The sequence below is a fragment of the Ovis canadensis genome, chromosome 9 (genome assembly GCF_042477335.2).
Source record: "Ovis canadensis isolate MfBH-ARS-UI-01 breed Bighorn chromosome 9, ARS-UI_OviCan_v2, whole genome shotgun sequence".
Classification (NCBI taxonomy): domain Eukaryota; kingdom Metazoa; phylum Chordata; class Mammalia; order Artiodactyla; family Bovidae; genus Ovis; species Ovis canadensis.
The window spans coordinates 60283985-60301334 of NC_091253.1; the positions used below are offsets into that span (position 1 = coordinate 60283985).

The following is a 17350-nucleotide window of genomic DNA, read 5'->3' on the forward strand; positions in this document are numbered from 1 at the left end:
TCTTTAAGCTTAAGTTAAAGGAGGGGAAAGGGCGTGGTGCATGGGAAGGAAAGACAGCTAAAAAACAAACAAAAATTGCATATAATAATGGTGGCCATACATTCTACAAGGGATACCCATTTTCAATTTTTCCATGAGCCTCCATCTTAAAACCCTCTCAGATGGTATGAATGGGGAAATCAAGGATTATTTTGTAAACAGCCTTAGTATCATTCTAAAATCCCACTCAAGTAGTATATATTTAAAAAACATCTCTAAACTACTAGAATTGGGAAATCTTTAACCATGAATAATAGTTTCATATAATTCTACGGCACAAAATTTTCAGAATATGATCTCATTTCAGCTATTTAGAAACTCTGAGTAGACCAAATAGTATTTCCATCTGCCCACAGTTTCTGTAGGAAGAAACTAAGCTTAACAGAAGATAAAAATTCAGGTTCTCTCAATATATTGTTGGAGTAATCATATAAAGAGGCATTAGACTGAGATGGCTCTGATATCTTGGTAGGTTAATGAGCACCCCCAGATAAAATCCTGTGAATACCTCAAGGGTAGGAACAATCAATCACAAACATCCAATGAGATTTTTCTCAAATAATGCAACAGCATAAGCTATAACAATCAAATAATTTCCTTGCTTTGCATGTGCATCTTCTCTATGAAAATCTTGCCCCTAGCTCCTGTCAGTGGAGTGCTCATGACTGTTTCAAGTTTGGTGTTGTAAGACTGGAATAAAGTTTTGCTCAAATAAACTCTCAGAAATTTTAGTGTGCCTTAGTTTATCTTTTTGAAGCTATTAAAGCTATTAAAAAACACTATGTGAACAGCAAGTTTAAATATGTATCCGTATATGAATGGCTAGTTGATGTTGTTTGTAATATGCAGTACACTAAAGTAGAAGTATTTTGGGTTTTTTTTTTGTTTTTTTTTGGTCTCAGGTGATCTGGAATCTTAGTTCCTCAACTGGGGATGGAACTGGCAGTCCTTGTATTGGAAGCACAGAGTGTTAACCACTGGACCCCCAGGAGAGTCAAGGGACGTTAAAAGGTAAGCAGAAGATAAATAAAGTGAAGTTACAATAGCCACGCCCTGGAAACAACCTGTCAAGAATACTGGAGTGGGTTGCCATTTCCTTCTCCAGGGGATCTTCCCAACCCTGGGATGGAAAATGCATCTCTTGCACTGCAGGCGGATTTTTTTTTTTACCACTGAGCCACCTGGGAAGTCCACAAAGGAATATTACTCATTCATAAAAAAAGAACAAAATAATGCCATTTGCAGCATCATGGATACAACTAGAGAGTATCCACTTAGTGAAGTGAGTCAGAAAGAGAAAGACAAATACCATACGGTATCACTTTTATGTGCAATCTAAAATATGGCACCAATGAACGTATCCATGAAACATACAAAACTGCTACATTTAGAATTAATAAATAACAAAGTTGTACTGTATAGCACAGGGAACTATATCCAGTCTCCTGGGATAAATCAGAATGGAAAAGAATATGAAAAAACAATGTATATATGTGTATAACAGAGTCACTTTGCTGTACAGTAAATTAGCACAACACTGTAAATTGGCTATACTTCAATAAACGAAACAAAAAAGAAAGTGAAATTGTCCATAAAGAGATAGTATTATTTTATCCTTTTAGATACCCAGAAAAAGGTAGACAGGATTTGGAGTTGTGAAGGTGGCGCTGTTTTAGACTATTAGTTTGTTCCTCTCTTATGCAAATAACATTTTGAGTAAAACACATGGTTCTGAAATAAAGAGCGTATTGACTAGTTGGATACTAGTCAGTATTGGATACTCAATACTCAGCTGAACCTGAACCTCTGGCTATTCTCAGGCTAAATTAATCATTCTGCGTCTTGGGCTTCTGTAACATTTCATAAATTGGTATATTTCAATTATAATAAAATATTATATTTTAACATTTTTTGGGTTTGCCTTCACTATGTGTTAGGGGAAGCACACTGGCTGAAACCGCCCACCCTGGCCAGGCACTATAGTAACCATTTGTGTGAGCTGTTTTATGACATGAGGTCCTGGTAAGGAACGTGGAACTAACAAGCCACCACCAACCAGAAGAGTTGGGGAAAAGTCAGAAGGGGACACAGCGTGTCTGACCACTTCCCAGAGTCCTTCTTCCTGGCATACATCTTCCTTGAACAATGCCTGAGCCACCAGGAAGGACCTTGAGTCAGAATGATTGGCCAAAGACAACCTGCAAATTTATCCTATCACCATAAAACCCAAGACTGTGAGCCACATGGCAGAGCAGTTCTGGGTTTCCTTACCCTTCTGCTCTCCACCCAGATGCCCCTACCCAATCATCTTTTGCTTTCTCAGTTCATGCATGTCCTTGAGCAATTCATTTGAGTGTTAGACAAAAGCCCTCTCTCTGAACTTGGAAGGGATTCCACTTCGTGCAACATAAAGCACTGTGGATTCCCAGTTTTATTCAGTATCTTTATAGCCTCAGCTTCTGAGCTAGTCCTGGCAATAGGCAAGGCACTCAATACCTCTTTAACAAATAAGGAACTATCCGGTACACGGATGAGAATGATTTCAGAAAACAATTTGACAACTATCAACAGTCAGTGAACGAATTCCACTTATTTTCTACCAACTCATTGGTTGGATCAAATTACCATTCATTTTTGTTCAAACGTGTAATGTATTATTCCTCTGTGCCAATAGATTAGAAACATTTTCCATAAAGAAAATGTTTAAGGGAGCCTAGAAAATGACACCCAGGAGAATGAAACATTTAACTCGGGCTTCCAGGATTTGTCCTTTGAGCATGGCTCTCCCCTCTATCCTTCCACACTGTTACAAAGAGGCCAAGACTATCTAGCCTGTCTGGCATTTCCGTCCACGCCTGGAGAATCCCAAGGACAGAGAAACTTGGCAGGTTACAGTCCATGGGGTCGCAAAGAGTAGGACACGACTAAGCGACCAACAGACAACACACACACACTCCCATCAGTTCTTCCACACTGTTATAAAGAGCACCACGCTCCGACAAGGGGAAGCAGCGTGCAAGCTGGGCGTCTGCTGGTCCCCGCAGCAAGGGTCTGGTCGGGTGCAGAGCTCTACGCGCAGGGAACGCGCGAGGCTGGGCACGTTGCAGGCGTGCCGTATGTTCTGCGCACGCGCCGGCGGCCAAGCCTGCCAGCGGGCCTTCTGGGGGATGCGCCTGCGTGGCTCGTTCCGGCCCGGGAGTGGTGAGAAGCAGGGGTTTAGAGTGCCGCGGTGCCGCCGGAGTGCGGTCGCATTTCCTAGCTGGGTGCGGGATGCTGCTTCTGGCGGTGGGCGGCCCGTGGGCGGCCGGACTGCGGCTCGGCGGGAAGAGGACAGCGCCGTGGGCCTCCACCGCGCTCCGAGGCCCCAGAGCGGCCGTCTCGAGAGCGGCCTCCTGCAGAGGCTCCTCAGGGCGCGTCGGGGGCACGGGGCTGTCGGCTGCCGCGCCTGTTCTGCGTCGGGTGCGAGCCCAGGTCGGCGGTTAGAGGGCTTCGGACCCGTGTGAGGGCGGGGGAGGGGGTGGAAGTAGCGACGGGCTTGGGGAGCCCGGCTTCCCCGCAGCTTCTCCCTTATTGCCCGGCGGCTCCTGTACGGAAGGAGCCCAGTGCGAGGCTGGCGGGAGTAGTATGTTTGGGCCTCGGGACCAGGCCGGTGCATCCCGGGCTTCACAGCACCCGCGGATCTAAGTGTCCCTTGGAAAGTGATTATTTTCTGGGCGGTTCCAGTCACTTTACAGATGGTTGCAAATCTAGCGAGGACTCAGTTTATTGCCTTTTCTGTCCTGAGCCCAAGCTTGTAAGAGCTAATCTTCAAGGAAGTTAGATGCGCCACGTGTATGAAAGTGAAAAAACTAGGAGAACATCTTTGAGTTTGTTGTATTTTTTATTGGGTGACCCTATTTTTAGGAGTTACTTTGCTCCCTTGGTGGGGGGGAGGGGACGGGATAAAGACGTTAATCCTTCTTATTTTAATCTGAATAAATTGTCTCCTAATCCTGCCCTGTAAAATATTAGGATTAGCAAACATGCTGAAACTTGGAAAGCCAACGCGGGAATTGAAATCTAATTAAACTTCAGCCTAAAGGAATTAGGCATGCCTTTTACGTCTTTGAGAGGATGTGTAGTGAAAGTCATTTTCAGAGGTTCTGGGAACTCTGTTCCTGTGAAATTTGATGTAGGAGTTCAAGTGGAAATTTTTCATTATAGGGAACAAGGAATAGATACAGAGTTTGGGGAAAGAATATATATATATATATATATATATATATATATATATATATATAAATAATAGCTGTGGTATAAATCGGAGAAGGCAATGGCACCCCACTCTAGTACGCTTGCCTGGAAAATCCCATGGGCGGAGGAGCCTGGTGGGCTGCAGTCCATGGGGTCGCTGAGAGTTGGACACGACTCAGTGACTTCACTTTCGTTTTTCACTTTCATGCATTGGAGAAGGAAATGGCAACCCACTCCAGTGTTCTTGCCTGGAGAATCCCAGGGACGGGGGAGCCTGATGGGCTGCCGTCTATGGGGTTGCACAGAGTCGGACACGACTGAAACGACTTAGCAGCAGCAGCAGCAGCAGTATACATATTTTAGAAGTATTAAAAAGTACCTGGGCTTTATAAACACTGAATCTACAGTGTTTTGCTTAAATAAAGTGAGGTTTTTTTTTTTTTTAACAAAAACTAATGCATTTAAATCTTTGCAGTTGAGTGATAGTGACATGCAATAGAAGAAACTACTCCACTAACTTTTTACTTGTTTAAGGTCACACTTTAACAAGCTTCTAGCTGGCATCCAAACCTAGGTCTTCAAACTCCCAGTTCAGTGTCTACTTGTGAGTGGGATTAAGGAAAGCCTTTCTGTACTCAGTTTGAGTTCTTTAGCTCTGTAGATTATTTGGAAGAATTTCTTAAATCACCCTATATGAGACATTCTTTTTATTATATTTTTCAAAATAAACTTTAAAAAATTTAAAACTTGGTCTAAAATGCAATTTATTATGCACTCACATCATGGTCTCTCTTTCAATAGATCCCTGTTTGTTGGGAAAGAGGTGTTCGATGTTCACATACACGGCTTGACAAATCAGAAGATGGAAGGCTGATTTATACTGGGAATTTGGCCCGAACAGTATTTGGTGGGTAATCATAAATGAGGGTACTTCCTTTTTTCCCCCTTTTGATTATAAAAAAGGTTCTTAGCATATGATACTTAACTATTTTTATTGTTGTTTAGTTGCTAAGTCCTGTCTGACTCTCTTAAGACCCCATGGACTGTTGCCCGCCTGGCTCCCCTGTCCATGGGATTTCACAGGCAAGAATACTGGAGTGGGTTGCCAGTGGTTCAGGGGATCTTGACTCAGGGATCAAACCCATGTCTCTTGTATCTCCTGCATTGGCAGGTGGATTCTTTACCCCCGAGCCACCACTTCATAATTGCAAGACAGAAGGAAAGATTATAAGATTTAATAAAGGATTTGGAGGTTGAGACCTTTGCATTTTTAGGAAATTTAAAATTTATTTATTTATTTATTTGGCTGCCTCAGGATCTTTGTTGTGTCATGTGGGATCTTTTCTTGCATTTGGTCTCAGTAATTGCAGCAGGCCCCCTACAATTGCATCTACAATCCCTTTAGTTTCCCCCTCCTGCATGTGGGATTGTAGTTCCCCACTGAGGATTGAACCTGAATCTCCTACATTGCAGGGCAGATTCTTAACCACTGGACCACCAGGAAAGTCCCTTTAGGAGATTTTTTAAAGGTTTTTGAAGACTCATGACTTTGTGGTCTTGTGACTGAGCACTAAAGATTCATCCTTTGGTCACCTCTCAGGATGTTTAGCAACAAAACGTATATATATATAAAATGTTTGAATATTCAGAGAAGCAAATATGGAAGAATACTTAAGAGTAGTTATTTTGGGTGAGTAGACATTTACACTATAGAGTAATTATGATTCAAAGATACATTAAGTCTACATTTTTTAGGTCAGAATTTTCAGCAAATGTATTTACTTAGTGATTTTTGCATGTGGTAGGTAGGGAGTTATGGAGTAGGAAAAGACAGTGTATTAAATAACTACAAATTTAAAGTTATTTTGTCTCCTTAGGTCATAATTCAGTATGTAATATGGAATAATTTAGAAAAGAAGAATGTAGGTAGTGGTTTGTTCAAGTTTCTGAGGTTGTATTTCATTTCAATAATCCTTATATAAAAAAGTATCGTGAAGTCACTCGGTCGTGTCCAACTCTTTGTGACCTCATGGACTGTAGCTTGCCAGGCTCCTCCATCCGTGGAATTTTCTAGGCAAGAGTACTGGAGTGGGTTGCCATTTACACCTGAAATATCTGGAGGATTACCTTATAGCCCAGCTGGCCACAAGACTTCAGTGCCCCATTGGCATGTGCGTTTTTGATTGTGTTGATGTTACTTGGTTGTCTGAAATTTAATCTGGAAATCTATAAGTTCTCAAGTATGTGTGACATTAAAATTGAGTATATTTAAAATACAACTTCAGCTAATTTAAAACGTTTTGGGAATAAGGATTGATTATAGTCAGTGTTGAGAGGAGTTCTGAAGTTCTTGGAATAATCAGTTTTGGATGGTAGTACTTTCTTCAGAAGTCACAACATGAGTAGGTCTTTGAGCCTGTGTCATGTCTCTGGATTGAGCCTCGCATACTTGGATTGATGCCCTTAAGATGTGTCAGCTGTGACCCCTCGTGATACCTTTCTTTATGAACACAGACACCATTCCTTCAAATGAAGGGAAGGTTATCCATTTATTTCATGTCCCCACTTGACTCAATTCTGAACTGAAGAGAATATAAATAGGAATTAATTTTAGTGTGCATGCTAAGTCGATTCAGTCGTGTCCGACTCTTTGCGACCTTTGGACTGTAGCCTGCCAGGCTTCTCTGTCCATGGAATTCTCCAGGCAAGAATACTAGAGGGGGCTGCCATGCCCTCCAGGGTATCTTCCCGATCCAGGGATCGAACCCACATCTCTTATGTCTCCTACATTGTCAGGCAGGATCTTTATGGTTACAATATAATATTTGTGGAACAGCAAAATTTTGCATGGTATTCAAAGTTCTAGAATTTTAGCAGAATTTGATGTTTGAGTTCCTTCAATATTATAATAGAAAGTCATTCTATATGCTTATCAGGAATTAATCATTTTTCTGTGTAAAACTGAGTGAGAGGCATTAACGCAGAGGTACCATTCCTGGAGATTCTTTAAACTACCACATTGGATCCTAGTGTAAAGACATTTGAGGAGACTTTTAGTTGGCAGTTTTTGTTAATTCAGCAACAGAAATTACTGATGTCATTGTATTCTCATTTTAGGACGAGTAGAATTTGAACATAAACAGGTGTGAAAGAGGGACATCCCAGGCATGGAAGTCGTATGAGCAAAGGCATCAGGATGGGAAAACCCAGAATATGTTTAGAAAATAGCAGTTACTTCAACCTGAGCAACTGGTGCTTGGCTTCCCTGTTGGCTCAGTAGGTAAAGAATTTGCCTGCAATGCAGGAGACGTGGGTTTGATCCCTGGATCAGGAAGATCCCTTGGAGAAGGAAATGGCAACCCACTCTGGTATTCTTGCCTGGAGAATCCCACAGACAGAGAAGCCTGGTGGACTACAGTCCATGAGGTCGGAAGAGTTAGACACGACTTAGCTACTAAACCACAACCACCACCAGGCATAATAAAGTATATGTATGTAGTAGTTTCCTAGGGCTTTTACAATTCATTTTCACACACTTGGTGGCTTAAAACGGCAACAATTTGTTCTCATAGTTTTGAAGGCTAGAAGTCTGAAATCACAGTGTTGGCATGTGCATGCTCTGAAGGCGCTAGGGAAGAATTCTTCTTTGTCTCTTGCAGCTTCTGATGGCTCACAGCCATCCTTTGTGTTCCTTGGCTTACAGATGCATAACTTCAGTCTCTGCCTGCTACTTCCCAAGGCCTTCTGTGTGTCTCTGCTTGTCCTGTTCTGTCCTTTTAAGGACACTCTCATTGGATGTAGGGTCCACTCTAATCCAGGATGATCTCATCTCTACTTTTAATTGTCTGCAAAGACCCTGTCTCCAAATAAGGTCACATTCTGAGGTTCTGGGTGGATGTGAATTTTGAGGGGACACCATTCATACTACTATAGTGTGAAAAGAATAATGGGGAAACAAGAGGGGAGTTTTCTTCAGCAGACAGCTTGGTCCCCATTAAATCCCATGTGTACCAATGTCATGACAACTACCTGTGAGAAGGAGAAATTATTTTTAAATTACTGGTACAAACAAGAAGCCTTCAACCAGCAGTGATGTGTGAGAGTGACTGCTGTGTTACAGCCTCATCAACATGTATGGTATCAGATTTTTTGGTTTTTGCCAGTTTTGCAGAAAAATAATATCTCACTGTGGTTTTAATCACATGTTTGTTATGTTTGAAGTTCAGCATCATTTCATTTATTGTAATCTTCCCTGGTGGCTCAGATGGGAAAGAATCTGCCTTCAATGCAGGAGACCTAGGTTCTCTCCCTGGGTTGGGAAGATCCCCTGGAGAAGGGCATGGCAACCCACTCCAGTATTCTTGCCTGGAGAATTCCATGGACAGAGGAGCCTGGTGGGCTACAGTCCATGGGGTCGCAAAGAGTCAGACATGACTAAGCGTCAACTAAAACACACACACACACACACACACAATCTGTTTAAAGGCCATGTGCATTCATGTGCATTTTTTGTTTCATTGAACTGTCGGCTTATATTTCTTACTCATTTGTTTATTGGATTGTTGATCTTTTTCTTCTCATATACTGGCAACCTTTTATATCTTCGGTATGTTAATCCTTTGTGATATACGTTTGTAGTATTTTTCTAATTCATTTATTTATTTTGTTTATGGTATTTATGTCTATGCACATTTAAAAAATGTGATCAGACTTATCAACTTGCCCCTTGATTGCCTCTATATTTTAACTCGTAATTAGAAAAGTTTTTCTGTTTTCAGATGATAAGGCCTTCACAGGTATATAAGGCCTTCACAGGGCTTCTTATAGCTTTCTTATTTTACACACCTAGATCTCTGGATTATTTGGAATTTTCCAGGTATATGATATGAGGGATTGTTTTGAATTTTATCTTTTTCTGTGTGGCTATCCAGTTGCCCCAGCACCACTAGTTTTAAATTATATCTTTACACTAAATTTCCCTATGCAGTGAGGTTTCTAGACTTTCTGCTTTTGTTCCATTGATCTGTTCATGTACTGAGCCTATACAACACTGTTTTAATGTTTTAGTATCTAACTCTCCCTCTCTTTTTTGCTTCCTTTGTTTTTCCAAATTAACTTTATAATCAGACCATCTAGGATTTCAGCTTATCCATTTTCCAAACAGATGGTGTTCAATCATGTTAAAATTATACAGTCAAACTAAGAAAATTTACATTTTAAGTTATTTATTTACTGTGGTAAAGTGGACATAATGTAAAACTTACCATTTTGACCATTTTTAAATGTATAGTTCAGAAGTCAGTGATTTTAAAAAAATCTTTCTAAGTAAAAATATGTCACTGTTTTAACTTGAGTGTTTTTCCTTGATGAGGAAATTTTACCTCTCCCACACGTTTCTTAACCATCAGTGGGGAATTTTTGTTTTTAAAATCGCTGTTTTAATGTTGGGCACTTAGCCTGATAAAGTTATGCCTGTATTTGAACATTTTGTTTTAGATCTGTGGAAGTACTTGTTAACAGAGCATTTTATTTGATTATCTGCCGACTGGATTAAGTTTTATAGTATTGTTAAGGATTTTTAAGTAATATTAAATCTTTTATTGGGTGGTGTATTGTAATAGCCAACAGACTCGACCCTAGAGTCAGATTGCCTGAGTTTGAATCCCAACACCACTATTTGGTGAGGCTTCCCTAGTGGCTCAGACGATAAAGAGTCTGCCTGCAATGCTGGGTCAGGAAGATCCCCTGGAAAAGGGAATGGCTACCTACTCCAGTGTTTTTCCCTGGAGAATTCCATAGACAGAGGAGCCTGGTGGGCTATAGTCAGTCCATGGGGTCTCAAAGAGTTGGACATGACTGAAGTGACTTTACATTTTCACACAGCTATTTGGTACCTATGTGACATTGCGCAAGTGCCTGATATTTTCTCATTTTTTAAATGGGAGTGATGATGATGATAATTATACGTCTATCTTATAGGACTTTTTTATAGATTTCATGAATAAAATATGCAGAGTGCTTAAAATAAAGTCTGGAATATAATAAGCACTATATAGGTGTTTTGGTTTTGTTGTTTTGGTAATAATATGGTAGGAAGAAAGAAGAATTAATTGGATGGTATTAATCCTCTCCTGTTTTCTTTTTTTAGGTGTGAAGTGTTTTTCTTACTCTACAAGTCTGATCAGCCTTGCGTTTCTACCATACATTTTTGCACAAAATAATGTTATATTTGGAAGTCTGCCTTTGCAAATCTTATTTTATGGCACCATAGGAAGCTTTACAGTGATCACTCCAGCACTGCTTCACTTTCTTACAAAAGGCTACGTCATTCGCTTGTACCATGAGGCCAGAACAGACACTTACAAAGCCGTTACTTACAGTGTTGTACTTTCCGAAACAAGTACAGTATTTCACCAGAATGATGTGAAGATTCCAAACAGCACGCATGTGTTTACTACATTTTATGCTAAAACAAAATCATTGTTAGTTAATCCAGCACTCTTTCCAAACCCTGAAGACTATAACCATTTAATGGGTTATGACAAACCATTCACTTTTGATCTGGAAGAAGCCAGTGAAAAGAAACAGCTTAAAGAAGAGAAATGAGTCTGCTTTTTGTCATGCTACATGGCATGTGAGATTTTAGTTCTGATACCACGGATCGAACTGATGCCCCCTGCATTGGAAGGGTGAAGTCTTAACCGCTGGACTGCTGGAAAGGTCCTGAGTTTGTTATTTTTATGTTTGTGCTTAAATGTGATTTGTGTTCCAATGTATGATAATTGCCTTTATGTTTGATTTTGTTAGTGACTGATTGTTAAATAATTTAAATTGTATCAGACAGAACTTTTAATTCAGAGACTTGTGTTCCTTTATAATAAAAAAAGTTATGTTTAAAAAACAAAACATGTAACATTCTACCATTTTGTTTAAAAGGGTGTGAAAATACATGTATATGCTGATGTATGCATGGTTAATTTTATATAATAAATGATTCTCATCTGGGGATTGGATTTCAGAAGCATATAGGAGAGTTGTTTTTCCTTTGTGTATTAACTTTTCTAAAGATATGGATACTACCTTTTCCCACAGTAGAAACTCTAAGAATTCACACATTATAGAAAGCAAGTGTTAATCTGCTTCCTTTGGCTCTGAATACAGGTTTTTGCCTATCCTCTCTGATGTGGCTGCCCATGTTAAAGATTGTGTACAGTAGAGTGTGGTTAGCTTGAAGGCAAATGGTAACCTGAGGAGTTTGTTTTCAGTGGCTCTGCTTGTCTCTCCACGTGCACTCTCCTTTGGTATACTCTATCACACATAGGGAAAATCCTATCTACTTTGGTATGATCCTACCCATACAGATGGATAGTACCTTTTATAAAATAGCAGTCTTCATGCTAACTTAACACGTATTGGCATTTTAAGATTTTTACCTCTAATTGTAGAAAGTTGGTTCTTGTGAAGGATTTTCAGCCAGGAACAAATGGCCTCACATCGTTACTTAGATTGGTAGATGCTGATTATATGCCTAGAATGCACTGGGTACTGGGCAAGTTGCCAGAGTCACAGTGAAGAACAAAACACCCAGTCTGTATAAAGCTGTGTAATAGCCATCACGTGCCACGATGGTTAATCTAATCTTTATGGCTTGCCTGTGTATGAGAGGAAGGTGAACACCGAGTCTACAGAGTTACCCAAGGCCTCCTATCACCTGCTACAATAGTAAATCTAATTTTTATGATTTCCTTCTGTGTGAGGGAAGTGCATGGAGAAGCAATAGGAGCATCACTAGTTCTTGGAAAGATGAAGTGTCAAGTTGCTAGAAGGTTACAGGAGATAGCTTACAGTAGAAAAGTGTTCTTTCTGAGATTAGAGCCTGCCCTCTGCTAGGATCAGCCAGCCTGTGGTTGTAGTAGAGGGCAGGCTGTATTCTCAGAGATGAACAGGCTACTGCCACCTCTGTCCTCTGCTTGGACTTCTCTGCCTGCCTGCTCTTCTGTCCTCTTGTCACCTAGGTATACACGTGTTGCTGTCTTAACAATGTGGTTTATATCTTTCTATAAAAAGGTATTCCATAATCAAATACTCATTATCAAACGTTAGATACATAGAAGAAAACAGCACTGTTAACATTTTAAAGTTTTCTCTTGAGGGTCACTTTTTCCATAATTTGTTTTGAGTATATCATACCTGTTTCTTTAAATGTCCTGTATACGTGCAGTCATTTTGTCTCCTGTGTAGTGAAGTGAAAAAACCTATTTTTGTTAGAATAACTCCACAGAGGACAGCGTGGTTGCTTAAAAGACTGCGTGAGAAAGATGTCTTCTCAAGGGCACGATCTGGAGTGAGACCAAGATTAGAAAAGGATCAGCATGCGTAGAATACCATGATGATTCATCAGTGAAATAAGTCTGCAGAAGCAACTCAGTCCAAGATAAGGGGAAAATACATGCACATCCCTCCATGCCACTTCACTACTCTCCCCGGCAGAGTAATCCTGGAAAGACTGAGACCCTGATGGATCTCCCACAATCTATGGGAAGGATATTGAGTAAGGTTTATTTGAGTCTCAGAAGACAGGGTGATTCCTTTGGACATCTAGGTTACATCAGATAGCATACCCTTGGCAGTAAAATGTAATCCTTCCCCTCAGTTTATTAATAATTACATCACACTGAAAGATAATAGCAAAAGTAACAAAATGGTCATTAGGTATGGATGACTCATTTGTTAAAACTGTATTAGGATTTTTTCAGAAAAAGAATGGTTATCTAGATTCAGCAATTACCAATTTGTGGTCAGTATTGTTTCCTCTAGACCTCCTGCCCTCTGTGTTTATTTGGGAACGAGTTGCAGACATCATAGCGTTTCTTTCTTAAAATATTTAATTTTGTAATTCTGCAAGTGAAAGTGTTGATCACTCAGTCGTGTCTGACTCTTTGTGACCCCGTGGGCTATAGCCCACCAGGCTCCTCTGTCCATGGGATTGCCCAGGCAGAATACTGGAGTGAGTTGCCATTTAATTTTCCAGGGGATCTTCCTGACCAGGGATTGAACCCAGGTCTCCTGCATTGTAGGCAGATTCTTTACTGTCTGAGCCACCAGGGAAGCCCCTTATCTACAAGATAAGGACTTAAATAGCAATGCCATTGTACCTAATCTGTCCCTGATCCCAAAGTTATCAAATATCCAGTCTACCAATTTCCAATTGTTTCATAATTTCCCCCCTCTGGATTAAGATCTAAGTAAAGTTCTCACCTTATGTACACCTACTTTTGAAATGTCTTTTATGACTCCTAATCCGTGGGCCCTCCTATTTCTTTCACTTTGTTTTTAAGCTGTGCCATGTGGCTTGTGGGATGTTAGTTCCTCAAAAAGGAGTCAAACCTGACTGCCAGCAGCGGAAGTGAGGAATCCTGACCACTGGACCAGCAGGGAATATTCTCTTTTTTCCTTCCCCTTGCACATCATCTGTTGAAGAAACTGAGTTTTTTGTCCTATACATGTTTTCACAGTCTAGATTTTTTGATTATATTCCCAAGGTGTAGTTAATATTTCTCTGTTTACTGTAAATTGGTAGTTAGACTTGAGGCTTCATCAGACTGAGGTTTGATTAGTTTGGACAAGACTGATTCATAGCTGATGTTTGTATTAATTATCTATTGTTGTATAACAAATTGCCCCTAAAATGTAGCAGTTTAAAACAAACCTTTATAACTGCACAGTGTCTGTTGGTTGGGTATTTGGGAATGACTCAGCTGAGTGGGTATGGCTCAGGTTCTCTCATGGGGTTGCAGTGAAGATATGAGCTGATGCTCCTGTCATCTGAAGGAACTGCTTCCAAGGTGGCTTACATATGTGACTGACGCATTTTTTTGTTGTTTAGTTGCTCAGTCTTGTCCGACTCTTTTCAACCCCATGAAGGGCAGCACACCAGGTTTCCCTGTCCTTCACTATCTCCTGGAGTTTGCTCAAACTCATGTCCACTGAGTCAATAATGCCATCCAACAATCTCATCGTCTGTTGCCCCTTCTCCTCCTACCCTCAGTCTTTCCTAGCATTAGGGTCTTTTCCAATGAGTCAGCTCTTTGCATCAGGTGGGCAAAGTATTGGAGCTTCAGCTTCAGCATCAGCCTTTCCAGTGAATTTTCAGGGTTGATTTCCTTTAGGATTGACTAGTTGGATTTCCTTGTTGTCTCCAGCACTACAATTCGAAAGCACCAATTCTTTGGCACTCAGCCTTCTTTATGGTTCAACTCTCACATCTATACGTGGTGCTGGCCTTTTGGGAGGAGGTCTTTGTTTCCTACTGCATGTATCTCTCTTTAGAGCTACTGTTTGCCCCAGAGCAATTGATCCAGGAAAACAAGGTAGAGGCTTTTGTGATTTGTTTTGGAAGCTGCACTTTATCATTATGCAATATTTTCTTAGTTACTCAGTCACCCTTATTCATTGTTGGAGGGGACTACACAAGAATTTGCATACCAAGAAGTAAGGATAATCGGGGGCTGTCTTAGAAATTGGCTGCCACCCTGTTTATCCATTGAGAGGTATACGATGTCTTTTTATCTATCTTTGTGATATTAGCAACCTCTGATGTTGTGTTTTCTAAGTTCACTAATTCATTAGATATTATAAAATGGTTCTATTCTATCATTCCTTTTTCATGTACTAGCTCTAATACTTCTAAAAGAGAAAAGAGCATGAGAAGGCAAGGGAAATGCGCCTCTCTGTACTATTTGGTTACCAGTAGTTCAGTCTCCATAGAAAGGTCAGGATAAATGCTTGATTCTTTCCCTTTATCAGTTTTCAAAGTACAATTAGTTTCCTAGTATCACTGGCTGATTAGACTTTAAACAAGTATTATGAGCTCATGAATTTGAATATATTTGATGTATTTCAATACACTGAAGTTACTGTCTTATTAATGATCATACAGTCTATAGGCAGTCTGAATGTTTAAGTCTGGAAGCTATGAATGTTACATTAAATGCCAAAAGGGATTTTATAGGTGGATCTTGTGTTGGGAAGATTATCCTGTATTGTCCAAATGGTTGCAGTAAAATCACACGGTCCTTATAAGAGGGAGACAGGAGATCAGAGGAGAAGGTGATGTGATGATGGAAGCAGAGATGATGCAGTGCTGAATTTTGAAGATGGAGGAACGAAAGGATTGCAGCTCACAAGCTGAAAAAGGCAAGTTAATGAATTGTTCCCCTGGAGAGTCCGGAAGAACTAGGTATGTTGACTCCTTGCTTTTAGTCCATTGAAACTGATTTGGGAGGGTAGCGTTGAAACGTGTATATTATCATATGTGAAACAGAATGCTGGTCTGTCGCCCCTTCTCCTCCTACCCTCAGTCTTTCCTAGCATTAGGGTCTTTTCCAGTGAGTCAGCTCTTTGCATCAGGTGGGCAAAGTATTGGAGCTTCAGCTTCAGCATCAACCCTTCCAAATGAGACAGGGTACTCAGGGATGGTGCACTGGAATGACCCTGGGGGATGGGATGGGGACAGAGGTGGGAGGGGGGTTCTGGATGGGGAACACATGTGTGCCCATGGCTGATTCATGTTGATGTATGGCAAAACCCACTACAATATTGTAATTAGCCTCCAATTAAAATAAATAAATTAATTAAAAACTTATTTGGACTCCAACCTTCAGAGTTGTAAGAGACTTTTTTTTTTTTTCCTGGCTGTTCCAGGCAGCTTTAGGATCTTAGTTCTCCAACTGGGGTTCAAACCTGGGCCCTCAGCAGTGAAAGTACAGAATCCTAACCACTGAACCACCATGGAATCTCCTATTTGTATTTTTTTTGGAGGGTTTTGTGCTGGGTTTCTGTTGCTGCGAGGGTTTCCTCTAGTTGCAGGGACATGGGGTTGCTCTTGTTGCAGAACACCGGCTCTGGAGCACATGGGCTGATAGCTGCGGCTCTCCGGCTCTGGAGCACAGGCTCAGCAGTTGTGGCACACCGGCTTAGTCACTCTGGTATATAGGATCTTTCCAGATCAGGGATCAAACCCACGTCTTCTGCACTAGCAGGCAGATCCTTTACCAGTAATCCACCACGAAAGCCCCCGTGTGTAGTGTTTTTAAGGCATTAAATTTGTGGCTATTTGTTACAACAGCAATAGGAAACCATTCTTTGGTCAATGGGACTGTCATCAGATTGGTTATCTAATACAGTAAGATGTTCTAGGTATATGATCTTCTTATACCTTTTCTGCCTCAGACCTGAAACAGTGCTTTCTCTAGGTTCTTTATTCCTTTTAGTGGAACTAAGATCATACCTGGTTGTGTCCAAAAAAAAATTGGTTAAGATGGTAATTTTTATGTGCTTTTTCCATAATATAAAAATGTATTTTAAAAGTGGGGGGAAGAAAGAGGACACACCCATGCAGGCTTCTAGTCGTCTCAAAACACACTAAAAGGAACAAAGACTCTAGTGTTAACTGTATTTGCCTTGTTGTGCAATAGAGCTCTAGAACTTTTCATCTTGCCAACCTGAAAGAATACCAACTGAGCAACTCCCCATTTCACTAGCCCAACCCCTACCCCATGAATTTTTGCCTTTAAAAAAACAAACGGTAAAGTAGGACCATTCTTCAGTAAAAAAAAACCTTTTACAAATATGATTATTTTCCTCTAAACTTGTAAATTTGAAGGCTCTGACTTTATGTTATTTTTGGCTACTAAGCCACATGCCATTGTCTTTTAAAGGATTTCAGGTAGCAAAGCGTCTAAAGGGTTAGCTGTTTTTCTAGAGCAGAGTGAGAGTTTTGGAATGAAATACATTCCACACCCAAAATGATGACTATTTCAAGGTATTCCCTGTACCTGTAGTTGGCTAAAGTGAGGGCATTCTCAAGCATGGTGGGACCCATGCCCATAATGCAGGACTCTGGCTAGTGTCCTGTGTCTGAGGTCTCATCCAGCCAGTCTCTACCCTTTGGCTCAACCTGCTGCCGAGCAAAAACACTGTGCATGAACACTGTTCAGTTCAGAGCTGAAGGTCTTGCTCTCTGGGCCATAAGAATTGATGTATAAAGATCTTGCAAGAGGAAATTCCCTGGCTGTCT

The 17350-nt window shown here is 40.7% G+C and overlaps 1 protein-coding gene across 2 annotated transcripts; it reads left to right on the forward strand.

Annotated features, from left to right (window-relative positions):
* The first annotated feature begins 2899 nt into the window (after nucleotides 1-2899).
* TMEM70 (transmembrane protein 70) lies at nucleotides 2900-11296 on the forward strand. 2 transcript variants are annotated; one of them, XM_069600327.1, is made up of 3 exons: nucleotides 2900-3510; nucleotides 5074-5179; nucleotides 10421-11296. In XM_069600327.1, the coding sequence occupies exons 1-3, from the start codon at nucleotides 3310-3312 to the stop codon at nucleotides 10876-10878; spliced, it is 765 nt and encodes a 254-aa protein (XP_069456428.1). In that variant the 5' UTR covers nucleotides 2900-3309; the 3' UTR covers nucleotides 10879-11296. The 2 variants fall into 2 exon arrangements, with proteins under 2 accessions (XP_069456428.1, XP_069456427.1); XM_069600326.1 differs by lacking the exon at nucleotides 5074-5179 and having other exon boundaries at nucleotides 3168-3510.
* Nucleotides 11297-17350: the final 6054 nt, after the last annotated feature.

What these genes read in the sequence shown, in the direction of transcription:
- TMEM70 (XM_069600327.1), top strand. Translation starts at nt 3,310, where the DNA reads ATGCTGCTTCTGGCGGTGGGCGGCCCGTGGGCGGCCGGACTGCGGCTC. An exon ending in TGCGTCGGGTGCGAGCCCAG is followed by an intron (nt 3,511 to 5,073) that starts GTCGGCGGTTAG and finishes CTCTTTCAATAG; the next exon opens with ATCCCTGTTTGTTGGGAAAG. An exon ending in TTTGGCCCGAACAGTATTTG is followed by an intron (nt 5,180 to 10,420) that starts GTGGGTAATCAT and finishes TTCTTTTTTTAG; the next exon opens with GTGTGAAGTGTTTTTCTTAC.